The sequence below is a fragment of the Cheilinus undulatus genome, linkage group 1 (assembly GCF_018320785.1).
Source record: "Cheilinus undulatus linkage group 1, ASM1832078v1, whole genome shotgun sequence".
NCBI lineage: Eukaryota > Metazoa > Chordata > Actinopteri > Labriformes > Labridae > Cheilinus > Cheilinus undulatus.
Window position 1 is genome coordinate 19,216,043 of NC_054865.1, and position 17,424 is coordinate 19,233,466.

At 40.0% G+C, this 17,424-nt stretch overlaps 1 protein-coding gene across 2 annotated transcripts in view; it reads left to right on the top strand.

Moving 5' to 3' along the window:
- LOC121508378 (WT1 interacting protein) overlaps positions 1-5,528 on the top strand; it is a 62,032-nt gene extending 56,504 nt beyond the window's left edge. For both annotated transcript variants that reach the window (XM_041785186.1, XM_041785195.1), the window contains one exon: positions 87-5,528. In XM_041785186.1, the coding sequence (XP_041641120.1) occupies positions 87-239 (153 nt within the window). In that variant the 3' untranslated portion in view covers positions 240-5,528. The remainder of the gene's footprint in view (positions 1-86) is intronic.
- The last annotated feature ends 11,896 nt before the right edge of the window (positions 5,529-17,424 follow it).

The following is a 17,424-nucleotide window of genomic DNA, read 5'->3' on the forward strand; positions in this document are numbered from 1 at the left end:
AACTGTGTTTTGAGATAAACTTGACAATGATGAAGGTTTTACTATTGTTATTGTTATTCTTTGTTCATTTCATGTCACTCTTTCAGGACTGTGGTCTCCAGCTAAATGATGAAGAGGGACATCGCTGTTATCCACTGGAAGGCCACCTGCTCTGCCACGGCTGCCACATCCAACGACTCCAGTCGCAGGTCCCCGCCCACATGCCCCCCAGCTACCCCCTCCATGTCACTGAGCTGTGAGGAGGAGGAGGGTGGGCAGCAGCCAAGCCCAGCCTCTCAGGTGATCTGAGACACCAGCAACAGAGGAGGAAAAAGGCCGGGAAAACCTCCGTGTGGCCATCTGAGCTGAACTACCAGGCCGTGGGCTAACACACACTGTGCAGCTCCCACCACAGGCCCTGCTGTCACATGACAGGGCTGGGAAAAAAGGGTCCCCCCCTCCTCCTCTATCTGCGGTCCTTTCCTCCCCCCATCCCCTGGGGTGCCTAACCCTGAAAGCCAACACGCCAGCTCACCCAGAGGCCCCTGGTGACGTCACACCTCCTGACCCCTGCACATTCATCAAAGGGAGAGGGGTTTTTAGATCTGAGGGGAGAATACAAACTCTTCTCTCTCCTTCTCCTCTCTGTTTCTTTACTTGTTTTTCATTCCTGTGCTCTGACTGAAGCGGTTAAACCGTCTGAGATCGCTGCTGATGTCGACGTCAGGATGGCCAGGGAATGAGCTGCAACATTCCAGTGCTGGCTGGACAGGACGGACCCCAGGGTGGGCGTGCTGTGCCTTCAGAGCGGGCTCTCCGAGCAGCTTCTAACACTGAAAAGGAGTCCTGCTAAAGGCTATGCAAGGGACACCCAGCATCATGACCAGGGCTGAGAGAAACTATTAACTGCAGCACCCCAACGTAACCGATGCACTGTAGCAGCACGAGCGCAGAGGACCGACTGACATTCCACTTAGACGTCTTAGACCAGACCTCGAGAGATTCACAAGCAGTGTCTTAATAATGATTATACTATGACAGAAAAAGAAAATTTTAGATGCACATAGATTGTCTTTTATATATGAATATATATTTTGCAGATGTTTTCCACATAAGATCATAGATGTAGATTTTTGTTTGTGCTCGCAGTAGACTCAGAGGTGAACCATGCTGTCTTCTGAAGATTTTTGGGTCTGTTGTATCATTTCTCCTCCAGGACTCAGAACCCATTCATGTCTGCCAGTTGGTCACACACCACAAAAACACAGATGTTAGTGAGTGTTTTTGCCTGATTGGTTGTCAAAAATATCTCATTACACTCAATATAAGCCACATTCACCAGATCAGTATGGATCATAGTCTGAGCCCTACAGTCGAAAGCTTCTTCTTACATTGCATTTTCTTCTATCCCCTGTAATAAGGTGTACATTTTGATTATTTTCTTGAGATTCTGAAGAAATTAAGACATTAAGTTAAGAAAACTAGTTTTCCTCAGAAAAAGAGTTAAACAGGTTGAGAACATAAGAAAATGTCTGAAGTACACCTATCATGGAAGAACAGAGTAAAAATAACATGTATGGATGTATTTCGGCTTAGGTCTTCCATACATCCTAGACTTTTTACCACAGTTTTTTCCAGGAACACCTTCACAACCTACTGAATAAAGCTCCATGACCCACCAGTTGAGAGCCACTGGTATAGACAATGGATGGACAGATGGATTTTAAATCCTGTATTTTGACACATGGCCCACCTGTTACTAATAAGGAGGTTATGACCTTTACTGCAGCAAGTCAGTAGGTGGAGCTATGAATGCTGTTGTTCTGTCCACTTTGATTTACAGTCAAAATCGGAGATGACAAATATTTTGGAATGACATTTCTACATCTAAACTAGTTTGTACTTCTCAATTCAGGACACTTGACTAGTAAATATACAGTCCTGTCTGATAAATGTGGCAAAAAAAATGTAATGAGATATTTTTGACTGGAGATGGGATAAAAACACTTGTACAATTTGTGATTTTGCTGTGTAGATCCATAGGCTTTGTAGGAGCAGACCTGGCTCAAAAAGCATTTGCCATCATTTATCTCCCTTTTTTTGAGAACCAAAGGCTTGAACTACGTTTTTTGCAACCAACCTCTTTGCAGATACAGACAGAATTAAAACACACAACTAATCAGGCACTTCTGCATACCTTCAATTCAGAGTCTTTGTTTACACTTAGTGCAGAGTGTTCAGTAAATGCAAGCAACAAAAAAAGTAAAGATGGCCCTTAGTGAAGCACTGAATAAACTAAATGATTTCTTAACTATTTAACAGTGCGGTTTATAAATGTAGTATTACATTGCCACTGCTCTTTTACAGGACTTTTCAGAGTTGCACAGTCTGAGTTTCTGTCCAGGGTGCCACCAGTTTGCCAAGTTATCACGCAGAGCTCAGAGATTAAGATTAAGCTTGATCTGAAAATCTGGGAGCTTAGCTAGCTAGAAATTAGTTTTTAAATACAAAGATTTAGGCCCTGTGGTGAAGAACAGGAAGACTTGCAACTGTAACAGAAGTCAAATGTCAGAGAAAATGCACAGTGTTAAAAAGAAAGATACAGGCCAAAATAAATGTGATAGTTTAAACAATAGCAACAACTTAGAAACAGAAAAAAATGCCTTGGTAATAAGATCAAGCTATATAAGTGTTTAAAATACTTGAAGTATTTCTATGTCCCCTTATCTTTCTGAAAATGTTGCGCAGCCCGTCTGGGGGTCAGAGGAATCAAACAAATTGAAGGATTATATGCAAATATCTTTTGCTCCAGGTCTGTTCAGGACACTGTTTCCTGGAGTGCAACCCAGACACTGTCGTGTTTTTTTCTTTGTCATACGAGCACTGAGAGAAAAGTGTGTTAATACGAGGAACCTCCACTTGTCCGCATGCCTTAAGACAGAACAAGTATGTTTGTGTGTCTCGCTCTGGTTAACCATTCAGTCTGCTGTTATATGATGCGAAGACGTCCATGAAAAACCTGGAGCTGCTGGTCCCACCCAGGTTTTTAGGGAGTCTCAACATTTTCCCCTGTGTGTGTGAGTGTGTGTTTGTGAGTGTATCATTGATTGTTTATAATTATGGACGACATGTATCGATCTCTTTTTGTTGTTCAAAAGTAAAGCCAAAATACCCCATTTACAGGCACAGTGATATTGACTATTTGAAGCCAAAACAACGGAATCTGATTGGTGGAATGGCTTTATTGCGCCCCACCCCTTCCTCTAACCCGAATACACATTTAACCCATTGACAAAGGGCCATTGATAGATTGGCACCATATTTTTTTAAAGTTATCATAAAACTAGAATTTTAAACGTTGATATATTACTAATTAAGGAAGCAAATAGCACTCTAACAATAAACTTCTTATGGTTCAGACTTACATATTGAGAAGTCAGCACACAAAAAACATCCTTTCAAGCAGTTTTATGTGGTCACTGCCTTGCCTAAGAATAAAACAGCTTATAGGGACATTTTTTGAGTTCTGACTCCTCAATTTTGTATGTTACTAATACAAAATTAACTTTTAATGCCTGTTCTGGTACCACTGCAACAAAATGAGGTCCCATAGCCCCAACATTTGGAAGCTTCTTGTCTTTTAAGGTAAACTCTTGCACAGCATCTGAACTGCACAAATAAGTTGGCAACATCTTGCTACCAAGAAGAACGTAAAGATTGAGAGTGTTGAGAAATTCCAGTTTGCCTTAAAATAAAACTGAAGATCTTCTTTTTTTAAAATGTATTTTTCTTTTTTTTTTTGATTATACCACTGGAAAATACAGGATATTATATTATCAAAATAGCTTGACAACCTTAATAACACAGATTTGTGTCTCAACTGAAGGCTAAAGTTCAAAAAATCTTCTTTCAGTCCTTATTATGTTTTTTCCTTCTTCCTTTACTCTTGATCCAGGAAGGAGCGCTGCAGGAGGCACCCTTTAAAAACAGCTGTTGGCTTTACATCCATTCTAATAGCATGAAGTAACTATTTAAAACAGAGCTTCTTAGAACAGACATACAATCAGGCATAAACTAGTAAAGTAAAAGCTGACTATGATAAAAGATACATTTGAGACATATTTGGCATGTATTTTATGCCTTACGGCACATCTGTTAACACTGAGGAGGCTGAGCTCATGAACGCTGTATCCAACCAGCAGGGGGAGCTCCAAACATTTTGGCTTTGCTTTCTGGAAACATTTGTAGCGTCCACTGTGTCATCCATATTTATAGACTGTCTTTGGTGTATATCCAGTATGCAAAACAGCGACTAAAGACTGAAACACTTGAAACTGTGAGCTATGGTGCTGCAAGAAATACTAGTCTCAATCCTCCCTACTTAGTCAATGTTTTTTTCTTAATTCGCACTAAATACATCATTCCCTGTACATGAAGAGTAGCAGGTCTCGATTCTTCCTCAATCTTGCACCACACAGAAATTTAGCTGCTGCACATAATCCCAAATGTGCTTTTTTTCCAGTCCAGGCTAATTGTGTAAATGTTAAGTGTGCTTGAGCTTGTGTGTTTGTTTGTGTGTACGCGCACTAGTGGCAGGGCCATGGTGCATGCACCTCACTGTGTTTGCAGGGCAGCATCCAGAAAAACAAGCCCTGCTCATGATTTTCATGACTGCATTTTGTTAATAATATCTCCTTTTCTCAGATGTTTGTGTGCAATTGTTGGTGTGTGTTTGAACATCTGTCTGATACCATATCTGTGGAGTTTAAAGGAAATATTTCAGTTGCTGATGATTCATCCAAACTTCACCTATCTGGTATTTAAATGACAAAACATTCTCCGACACTTTTCAACAAAGTCTGGCCCAGCTCTCATTCATACTGTGTTACTGTTCATGCAGGCCTGAATAAATACTACTGAATGTGTCTAAAACAGAGATGGAATCCGAAACTGAAGGCAGAGGGTCCTTTCTCTTTGAATGTAATAACAATGAGTCTGTTCTGGTTGTATATTTTTAAAAGCAGGAGAAAAAGACTATTAGACATTCCCCTTGTGATTTTATAACCTCAGCTTTGTATAGGGGCTCTGCTTTAACAGTGTGTGCCATACTTGAAGAATGAGGCATTTCAGAGCATCAGCCCCCAGGAAAAACTTAACCAGATGAGAGCATATCCCATTTAAAGATGTCTTAATACACCTGTTTTCTAAAAGTACTACTTCAGTTTCTATTGCATAGCACACACATAGTTACCCTGTACATAAAGAGGCTAGTTTTTAATTTTATTTTTCTGTCAAATATCACTCGGAAAGGGAAGAGTTCTTCTCATACTGGTAGTTCCAACAAGCACATCTTGACACCTGTCTGTCACACATCTTTTGTATCGTTCTGTTTTGATTACCTAGATGGTTCATAAAAAAAGGAAACTAGATCTATTTATCTAAACATGAAAAAAGTCTAAAGTTATTTAATGTATAAAAATCGGGACGTATCATTTAACTGTAGATGACAATCTGCTTTTTCAATAAAGTGGTTTTGTAGCTAACTGCAACAAATGTTTCTTCTCTTCTGTTTGTTTGAAGTTTTGTTTTTGATGGGATATAAGCATTCAACTCACGATGCAATGAGTATCACAATACTGGCTTCTCGATACACTTTGATCAATTTTTACAATTTTTGAATTTTTCTACAGACATGAAATGAAGAAAATGCTTGATTCTTGTATGTAACTCAGTGTTTCCCAACCATTTTTCCTTGGAGCCCCCCCTACATGCACCTAAGCAAAGCGGAGCTCCCAAGAGAGAAGAAAAAATGACACACTGCTGCCAAATCAACACAGGTTTTAACTGTTTCACTGATAAAACCCTAAAAAGAGGGCTATGCATGCTTTTCTTATCAAAGGACCTTTGCATTAACTACTTAATAACTGCTTTATCATAGTTGTAGTCAATATTTGCAAATCTAATTTTGGCAACCTCAGAGCAGACAAGCCCCCTCCAAGATTTCTTGAGGGGGCTTTTCAGTAAATTTGTATTTATTACTACTTTATACATTCAAGTTATTTCAGTGACCATTGTGGGTATTTCTTTCTTTAACTGAGGGGTACACAACAATTTTGTCCACGTGTATTGTTTGCTTTAAAATAAATGGAAACAAAGTTTATTGTGTGTGATGGATTTTGTGTGTCAACATTTCCATAACATAAACTTTACTAGAAAATAAGTTCCAAATCAAAACATTAGATAATAATAGTAGAAATATTTGCTCTGATCTGTAATGAAAGCTCTGAGTAAAATGCTGTTACACACATGCACACAGCCTTGTTAAATCTGATAGTCAGATAACCACAGTCTAAAAAAAGTAGCCTCCAGTTCTTCTGAGTGTAATCCTAAAAACACTTTATCCAAAGAATCATTATGATAATACGCCAAGGATTACAGACATGAATTTACCCATGATAAAAGATACAGATCAGCCAGCGGAAATAGTTACAGCTGAGTCAGTTCCCTTGATGCTGACCCTTACAGTAAACAGCTCCAACACATAAACATGCCTGGAAATATCACACAGACATGATGAACAGATACTGAATGAAGTTTCCATGACATTAAAAAAAAGTGAAAACTCTGGACAGTATTTTTTCTTTTGTGGCTATGAAAGACTGAAGAGAGTACTGATGCCTCTATATGACCAGCGAAGTAAAGACAGAAGAAAAGGTTATTTCTATGTAAAGTCTTGTGTGTCTTTATTAGAATTTCCTGCAGAAAAGATTCCCAATCACTGATGAGTTGACAGTTAAAAAGTAAGATTTCTTTACCCAGTAATTCTAACGTGTAGGTCAGGATCAGCAGAGGGACAAATGTACCGCTTTCATTTTAGATTTTAAAATAATTAGAGCTATGCTGGTCAAATTCATCAGGCTGAGAAACAGAAGAGGTCACATAAGAAAACAGTTTTGAATGCTGATAAAAAAAAAACGAGAAAAAGTGCTCCTACTAGTTGTACATTTTTGCTGGTCCAGATGTTCTGAGATGAAACCAACCAAGCACCAACATCATCTTCTCTCCCACATACCTGCTGAAAATTTCAGCAGACTGTTTGAAACATGGATGTAGTCTCAGTGGCGTTAGTCAATTGGTTTCTGAAGAGGTGTTAGTTTAACAATGGCAGCTGCCACATTGAAAACAACAATTCAACCTTACTTTTGATCAGTTTTAACACGTGAAGAGGTGTAGTGGGGATGGATCCCAAGCCTCCTAGCAAACAATGTGCCCACCTCTCAGTCAGCTTATCCATGCCCCCATTATGCAAATTTAGCCTATATGGTCACATGGTGACTTAAAGAAAAGTTTACACCCCACAAATACAGAGATCAGCCGTTAATGAGAAATTCATGTATGAACTGGGCAGCAAACATGTTTATTTAAGCTGTAAATGTGCCTTTTAATATGGGACCTCGTGGAAATTCCTAGGTTTCTGTAGCCAGCGTTTAAATGTACAACACATAAAATATTTACATTGGAATTTAATAACGACTATACCCACATTTAGGACGGCTCTGGCTCTGCAAGTAAATTTTGCCATTCAAATTCACCCCAACGCTAACCCTCCATTGACCTTCTCAAACTATGTTTTTCTTAAAAAGAGGTTGGCATCATACAAACAATTTTATCTTATATTAGAACAAAAACTCACTATTTCAGATTGAGGCAGCTCATGGTTAAAGGGATATTTTGGTATTTTTTAAAGTTGGGTTGTACAAGGTTCTTTGCAATAGTAATGGCATAAGCTTCCAGAGATTTCAGTCTTCCCTTTATGCATGATGAGCCTGGGAAAACTAGGCTAAACATGTACATGCTAGCTACCATAGCCGTTTTGGACTTTTAGCTTAGGACAATTCATTTTTTTAATCAATCTTCAACTATTTAGTCCCACAGTGAAAGACCGCAAGGTGTACTTTTACCCAGAATGTCCTCTCCCACAGAGTACAGTATCCTCACCTTGTTGAAACTGGTCTACACAGGTCTGCACTCTGCAGATTAAGGCATGATTGTCAAATAATTTCAGAAGCATTACAAAAAATACTTTAAGGAATTGTGTACTGTTTACTTAAAACTAAAAATGTGTTCTATTAACTCAGAAAGTTTGGACTTTGAATTTAACTCAACACAGTTTTATTTGACAACCTTAAACTATTCAGTCTTTCAGCTTAGTTATCAGCCATTACAAGAAAAAGCAAAGCCATAAACTAACTTTGATGCCACTCCTTTTAAAAAGAGGTTGTTATATCAACATTTATCTTCTAAGGGGATAAAACCCTCTGTTCTGTGTAAGGTAGTTCATAGTTAAAGGTGCAGTGTGTAATATTTAGCCTATTAGCATATAGCAAAACAAGCTTGGTTAAAATGAAACATAACATTTATAAGTAGATTGATCTAAATTAGTGTTGACATCTGATAACACATTTTTTAAATTTATGTTTTAAATTAACTCAGAATAAGCCTTTCATTCATACATAGGGAGGGTCCCCTCTAAGGACGCTGCCATCTTGGATTTTTGCATTTTGCCTGTTTCTATGGCACCATAGAAGGAACCAAATAATAGTTAAGCATGTATTTATTTTTAAACTTCATTGGTTCCCACAGTTATCACCAGAGAAATGAGCATCACACTCCAGAACTGACTGTTAGATGTTGATAGTCCCAATTTTACATACTGCACCTTTAAGTCTAGCCTGGATCATTCTGATAAATAATTTAATCTTTAGACTGAGGAAACTGTTCTCTGTCAGAACATAATCTGCTGGTATCACATATTTCAAGTCTAATAGTTTTTTAATTCAGCTTCATTCATAAACAAAGTCTGACATTTATTTTCATTAAATAACTTTCCAAACAGACTAAGCAACATTTCATAACAAAACAGGGGAACAGGTCAGAGGTCCATGTATAGACCCGTTTTAGATACCCAAACGGTGGCTCAAGCTAACAAAGCTAAAGCAAACCACATACGTAATGTTAACTTTATGTGGGATTTAGCAAACATAGCTACATATGACACATAGATAACATAGCATAGGTAGCTAATGTTAGCTTTGTAACTTTGTTAGTATAGATATCCATTAGCTTTGTGTGCTTAAGCTATGTTAGCTTACACAGCTAATGAAGCAAGGCTAGGTAAGCTACGTTAGCTATGCTAGAATGTTTTCATAGAGGATGAGGGATTTTTTTTTGGTTTTCCCCCTTTGCGGATAACCTGAATATTAAGCATTTGGGAAAGGGCAGATGATTTGAAAAAAACCTAGCAGTGTGATTGGATGAACGTTCTGTTAGAGCTACAAAACACGTGACGTAGCTGCGACTGAGGTGCACATGTGCAGCTGCCAAGAAATGACGCGAACCATGGCGACTGAAGACATGTCAGTAGCTACATGACTTTTGTCGTTTTGTAGTTCTAATAAAACTGGCGTTTTAGCAGCATCCACGCTAATCTCTCCCGCCATAACTGCACAGGCCTCTTGTTGCTGCTTGCTTACGTCACGATTTGGCCGCGCCATGAAAGTACTGCCCATCGTCGCTGACTGGTCCTGTCACTTTCTAACCCAAACGGTTCAGATGGGAGATTTGCAAGATGGATTCGCCAGTGAAAAACAAGGTTATGGGCGTATCCATCTGCTTTGCAAGGTTACTAAGCAGACTGTTTAGCTTTATTAAATGTTTGTACGGTTTTGCAGATCAGGTTTGTAACTTTTAACTTTTGTTATCTAACCTTTACCCTAACCCTTACCGTAAACAAACCAAAAGTTTTATTTTATTTTATTTTAGTGTGTATTTCTAAAATACACACTAACGGTCTGTGATAGGGGACGTCTGAGATCTACGGTCTACTGGAGTCCAGACTTCTCTCCCTTGCTAAGCATTCTGAAAGTGCTAACAGTGTCAGTCAAAAGGACAACTTTTAACAGCTTTTCTCTTATGTGAAATTCATCCATGAAACTAAAACAGTGTTGTACTGTTTAGTAAGTACATCTTATGGAGTGGAGATTTCTTGAAGAAAGTTCAAAACAGGAGATAAGCAACACAGGCACAGCTGAGAAGTCCAACCTCTACTCTTTCTCCACACTGGCTTCATGTGTCAGGACTGAAGGTTGCTCCTTAATCGTAACTTTGGCTGAGTATATAACTAGCACCAAAGATCATAAAGTACAGTCAATCTCCTTGTTTTCATAGAATCTGTGTGCCTTTCTGCTGGCATCATTTATTTATTGATTCATTCATATCCATTTAATTTTTCCTCCAGTACTACTGAATGTTGTACAGCAAGTCAGACTTTTTGACAATGAAGCATTATCATGCCACACACTCAGTGCTGCTGTCATCTCTGCAGATCCTGCCGCAGTGAGTGGGTGAGTTTTGGTAGAAGGAGATGTTCAGTTTTTTAAACTGCTTATTAAACTCACTGCTGCATGGCTCAGCCCCCCACAGTGTGAAGAAATCAAGTCATCCTCTCATTGTAATTACCACAAATATTTTCAGTGAAACTTTTGAACAGAAAGAAAAAAGAATGTAAGGTAATAGGGCTTTCTAATTCTTGCACCAGCAATGAGGATAAAACTTGTACAAGGCCAGTTTAAAAATTCTAACCCTTTTCCCCCCTGTTAGTCTCAGGCTTCAGTTACAGCCACTGCAGCTGTATTTATAAGCCACAGATAGTTGGATAGTTGGAGATGTAGCTTCATGTTGTGTGGGTGTACATGAAAGCAGTGTCTGCCCACTGACGGAGCTCTCCTGTTGGCTGAACCATGCTCGCTGTGAGGAGCGCTCCGGTGTTGGTTGTCAGCTCCATGAGTCGGGGCACAAAGCACCCTTTATGTGTGTGAGGGTTCCACCCTGTGACTCAGGGAGCCAGAGGTAGAGGAGCCCCGGGGGATCGGCTGTGAGGTGAGCTCTGTTACACAGCACAAAAGAACACCTTCCTGCAGGAGCTCGCAGACCGCTCCACTGCCAGGAAATGGGCGGAAATATGCTCGCCACAGGATTACCTCATACACTCTGAATCTGTTGTTAGTGAAAGTTCACTACCGTTGTCTCATTCATTTAGTTCTATATTTATTTTAGAAATCCAGCTCAGCTTCACTGCAAAACTCATCTCACCCATTTATTTAATCCAGTATCTGGTCATACACTACATGGACAAAAGTATTGGGCCACACCTGTTGATTATCTTATTCATGTGTTTCAATCAGACCTGTTGCTACAGGTGTATAAATTCAAGCACCTAGCCATGCAGTCTCCTTCTGCAAACATTCCTGATACAAAATGGGTTGTTCTGAAGAGCTCAGTGACTTCAAGCGTAATACTGCAATGGATGCCACCTTTGCAAGAAGAATATTCCTGATATTGTAAGTAATTGCAAGTAACTGTAAGTGATATTAGAAAGTGGAAACATTTAGGAACAACAGCAACTCAACCAAATAGCTGAAGGCTGCATAAAATCACAGAGAGGGGTCAACAACTGCAAGACAAGGCCTAAACACTCTGCTGGTTCCATAGCTGAAGAGTTCTGAAAATCCACTAGCGTTAGTCTAAGCACGCAAACTGTGCAGCAGAAGCTTCATGAAATGGGATTCCATGGCTGAGCAGCTGCATGCATGCTTTTTAAGAGAAGACTGAATAAACTGTTGTTTATCCTCTGAAGGAGAAACATCTTTTTTCATGAAACCTGAACTGAGTCATTCGAATAAATCATTCTTAAACAGCTGTGAAGGCTGAAATAATATATTCTACCTCCACTGCTGATGACTTAATCCCACAGTCGTGTGTGCATGACAACAATAAGAAACAGCCTTGATGTTAAAGAGTGAGAAAGCAGAAGTCACAGTGAATATACTTCATCACCAGCAGACTAACAGAGGCTGGATTCAGCGTGGGAGGTTTTTGTCTTCTTAATCTCTTCCATTGTGATATTGAAACAGAGACAGATGTCAGTTCCATATCTGTGTTTCTTTGGAGAAGACAGTGAGTGCAGTCTTCAATCCACACACAGATAAGCAGATCACTGACCTGGAGGCATCCCAGGAGGACAAACCCAGCCAGCTGTCTGCTGATTTTAAGAAAGTTCTTACTGCTCATGAGATCCAAACATTATTCAAACATGGAGTAATCAAATATTTCTAGGTGGTGTTTAGTAACATATCATCAAAATATGGTGTTTTTCCTCACTTAAGACTGTTTTCTTAGATATTCTGAGAGGTGAGAGCTGCAGCGCTTCATTTTCTCCTCACCAGATGGTCACGAATATGTGCAATAGCAGTCTCAGAACTCTTGCATTTTTAAGGCTTTCTGTGTTGCAGCTTTAATATGAACCCCAGAATCATGCATTTAAAGAAGGATCTGGCCAATGGGGATGTAATGAGAGTGTTTCAAGGGAGGACATGGGGTCTGAGTAACAAGAGGTCAGCTGCAGCCTCATGGGACATCTGCTGGTCACTCTTCTGCTGAGTAGCAAGCTCTGCCCACGTACTTGAGTTAAACTTTTATATAACTCCAGTAGTCGTGGGAAAAATGAAGCTGGGCTGGACTCGATGGCTGTTTTTTTACTGCCTGCAGGGTTTGCGTGTCACTGCTGTAAATGGCAGCTTCAGACAAGAAACTGGGAGAACGTGGCCCTGTGTTTGATATGGGGAAATGTGGTGTTGTGTGCTGGCTGGAGGGGTCATGGATTTGCAGAGGGAATGTTTACCCCAGGAGGATATATTCCTAAAAGGTTCCTGGGAATAGAGGATGGTTAAATTCATGCAAAATAGAATCATTCCAGTAATCTTGGAGTCAGATATACAACCCACAGGCTCTCTTCTGCTCAGAGGCTCTGACGAGCTTCTGAGCTTGTTTACATGCGAGGATGCTGACCCTCACACTGCTTCCAGCTCTGCAGCTCATCATGAATACAAATGCAGGAACATGCTTCACAGAAAACATTTAACAAGCCATAAGAAATAAGAATTGAACCCGGTTCTGAACACTCATCTGACTCCGCCTTGAACTTCACGGTCCGAAGTGGCAGGTTGTGACCTTGATTGAGCCAGGGGAGGGGGCAGCTCTTTGACAAACCAGGAGAAAAAAATGACTGACAGGCTCGAGCAACAAAGCATGAAGTGGAATGTGAGGGTATGAGGAGCCATTGTTCGACAAACATCTCAGGAACGCACACAGGACCGTTTTTTATGCTGCTATTTGATTCTGCTTTCCAGCCAACCAAAAACTGAATCACTTATTTCCTCGTGTTGACTTTCTGCTAATGGTTTTTCCTGACTTTATCAAATGTGGAGGAGAGTCATCGTTCAGCATTAAGCGTATGACTCAGCACCTTGTGAAGATGTTCATTCATGAATGTGAAACGTTTTACAAAAATATAAAAACTCCTCCAGACTAATTCAGAATATGAGAAAATATGTGAACTGTGGTTCTGGACTGCGGAAATATTGCAAATATTGTTATCTAAAAATCACAATGAGGAGGCTTTTTCTATACTCAGTCAAACTCACTTTTGGTCTGTATCTCAGAGCCACAGATAAAAAGGACAAGTTCGATTTGAAGTTAAGTATTGTTGCCTGGCAACAGCATTGAAACTCAGCAGTGTCTGGGGTCTGGGATTTTTTTTTAAACTTTCTGTTTGTCCTCATACTCTGTAATATTTTCAGTTAGATAAAGGATTTAAACATGGTGGATGTACCTCATCTTCTCGGTGTTGAGTCTCACCAGGGGCCGCTGGCATCAATAAGCTAGCAGGGCTGCCTAAGCCTTTCCCTTTCTTCTTTACACATAGAAGATCAGAACATTATTTTTTAAGCGTGATCGAGTGTTTTAAATTTTTGAGTCTTAAGTTGACCTGACACGCCAAACAGAGGTTCACAGAAAGTGATGGACAGGTACACACAGGGACACAGGTGTGAGATTATAATGCATGTCAGCTGTTTAGTTTTTTGGCTGCAGGATTGCGGAGGAGTTCAGTCTGAAGCACATCAAACTGATCCTGAATGGGAAATCTATGAGTACAGGTGAGTTTGGATGGGCTGCAGGTGATAGAGGTTCAATTAAATTAGCATAATTTAACACATTATGTTAGAAGCAGCAAATCACAAGAAAGCACTGAAGATAACTGTAATCTGTTACTATATGATGAGAAACTATACCATTCTATGCCATACGATACAATATGATATCCATAATGCAATGCAATACATTACAATATGATAAGATTGGATATGGTATAATATTGTGAGATATGAGGCAAGAAGGGACTATACAAAACAATAAAATATTGCATGATACGATACAGAACAATATGAAAAATTACAAAACGATACGATACAGCATACCATACTTCCCATTCAAGAGAAGGACAGAGCTTTCCAAGAATTCTCAAGGTTGACTGGATGAATGTTCTGTCCCTCACATTCATCAAGGCTCAATCAGAACAACAACATACATAATGTGAGCTTGTTTCCTTACAGATGAGCCAATAAAACTAATGCTGAAGCCAGTCAAGAGAGGAATGAAAACATCTTCTCCACCTAGAAAAGCTTTTAGTGTGGCAGCCATAGTTTTCTGGCTTGTAGTACAGCTACTCCATACCTGTAATTACTGTAAAAGAGCAGACAAAAAATAACCTTTAGCCCAGAAAAGCTCTCAGTGTGGTTCTTTGCACTAATTTAGTAAAGAAATATAGCCAAGTTCAGGAAAAATGGCCTCATCAGAGCTAGGCGCTTCACCAGCAGCAGTAGCCAGTGTTTACACCTAAAGCCTGCCTGTTACCTCAGCCTTGTTCTCCTTAAAACAAAACTGATGATCCAGTAATTTTTTTCAGACTGGACACAAACATCTGAGACTGCTAGAGGGATCTGCCTGATGACAGACATGGAATCTGGCCAATCTATCGGCTTTGCAAGGTTAGCCTTTTCTGTCAATCATGATTGTTATGGCTAATTCTTCACATAGCGCTAAGTCATAGGCATGCATATCCTTAAAAATGGAGGATGAGTTTATGGTCATGACGGTCATAGATTTGTCTTTTTGTTGTTGTGTTGTTTTTCTTGTCCCTCTATCTACATCCCCCTGTTCTCTCGTCCTGCTTTTCCCCACCCCCTAGGCCCCCTACCCTTATCAAACCCTGGCATGGCTTCAACAGATGGCTGTCAACATGAGTCTGGTTCTGCTTGAGGTTCCTGCCTGTTAAAGGCAAGGTTTTTCTCACCACTATAACAAGGCATCATACTGCTAGTACTGAGCTCATTGTAATGTTGGGTCGTTATAAAAATACATCAGAAAGTACAGTCTAGACCTGCCCTCTTTGTAGAGTCCATCTATCCATCCATCCATCCATCCATCCATTTTCTATATCGCTTATCCCATTGGGGGTAGTGTCTTGAGATAACTTTGGTTATGGTATGATAATTTGGGATACATTTATTTAACCCAAAGACCACCAACTCTTGACCAATGATATAACTTCATGGATACAGACTGTAGAGCACCATGACCTGGGTACTGTAGTATTTTCAGCTAGGATTGCATATAAGCTCTTAAAAAGAGGTTGATATCTTATAAACTTGTTTCCTCTACAGAGGCTTAACTCATCATTTCACATTCAGGTCGCTCCAGGTCGGTCTGACATGGCTGTTTCTGACATGACTCATTATCAGATTTGCTATGGGGAAAATTAATAGGATTTTTACTTCTTGAACCACACTGTTGAGTTCTAATTGAAGTATAAAGACCAGGGGTGTCCAAACTATGGCCCGAGGGCCAAATGTGGCCCGCTGCCCAATTTTGATTGGCCCACAGCAAATTCTAGAAATAAAATGCAATATGGCCTACATTTGAACATGTAGCTGTAAACAAACATCTTGACAAGAAGAATTTATTGATGTTTTTTGAGACAAAATTGCAACACTGTACTTGTAAACATACTGGCAACCCAAATAATAACAATATCTTGTTTTCTAACTCCCTGATGAGTGATGGCAAAAATAATACCCCAGGAGGCAGAGCCAGTGGTAGCTAGGGCCCCATGAAAAATGACTAGCATCCCCAAAATCCTGGAAATGACCATCTATTTATGTTGTCAGCTAAATAAAGTGTACAGTGTTAATCCAGGTGTTGCCATAATTGAGATCTGCTGATCGTACGCAAGCCCTCATCAGCTGTCAGCAGGCTGATTTGCTCTAAGCACGCTATTGGCTAATCCCTTCATGCTACCTCTTTTAAACTGCTCTTACCTGGCTACTCCTAACACGCTCTCTCCTCCACCCCAGCTCCTCCTTCATTCTGCTTCTGATTAAATCAGTGTGTTTTCCTTACGGCATAGGAAAAGTAGAAACGTGTGGTGCAGGGGGGGATCCCAGAATAGCCACACTGCCTCCCCCCGACACCAAAAAAAGAAATAAGTGCTAATTAATAACTGCTAATAAAGAATTATTTATAGTCACATATCATGTGTTTCTTGACAAAGTAGTCCTGACTGAGCTAGCCGTTTCGGTCTGCTTGGTCATTAAGCATATCTTAACCTACATTATATTGGTTTTACAAACTTTCACATACCTCACCTGGTGGATATTAAAGTGGTCCCAACATCCTTAAATATTTCTAGATGTGCCCCTCAGGGGAAAAAGTTTGGACACCCCGATATAGACCCACAAAATGTGAAAACGGCAACCCAGATCTTTGTTTGTGGTTCTCCTGTGTCTGAAAACACAAACTCTAATGGTCTGGTCTGAATCAGTGCTCATGTGACATCACAGTGTTCCATTATTGATACCTGCCCCTCACCTCTAGTGCTGAATCTGTATTATATTTGACCAAAGCATGACACAGATAAAGGTGAAGGAGGGGTGAATATGTCACTTTTAAGATAGTGCTACCCTAAACACAATTCTAAGTCTGTCAGCTTCATCCTGTGTTAGCTTCATGCCAAACTGTACCTCTGTGAGCAATCGCAACCCCCTGGAGAGAAATGCATCATCTTCCACTTTTGTTAATAGACACAGTCAATTTGTTATGTGAGCTGTTTCAGTTACTGCTGTCGTATTTTATCTGTTGGAAAACTTCACAGGCATATTTTGGTAAATGACTCTGAAGCATTAAGCAAATTAGGTTTGATTATAGTTACAAAAAGGCCCATGAAGGACTGGGTTTGCGGTCCAGATGCTTTTTAGTCCAGCTGTTTGTTTTTCTCTCTAAATGGATGTGGTGGAGTCTGGGGATTTGTGGGGAGGAACAGAGCTGATAGGCTGAGCTTTGACCCTTTGTTCCACTGAGTAAATGGTAGATAGCTGGGCGACTGGTTCAACCCCAGTAAACTCAGCTAGAGCTCTGCTGCCATCTAGTGACCCTTTGCTAAACTATTTTTTTGTGTATTTTTACGGTAGGACATAATGGAACATTATTTTG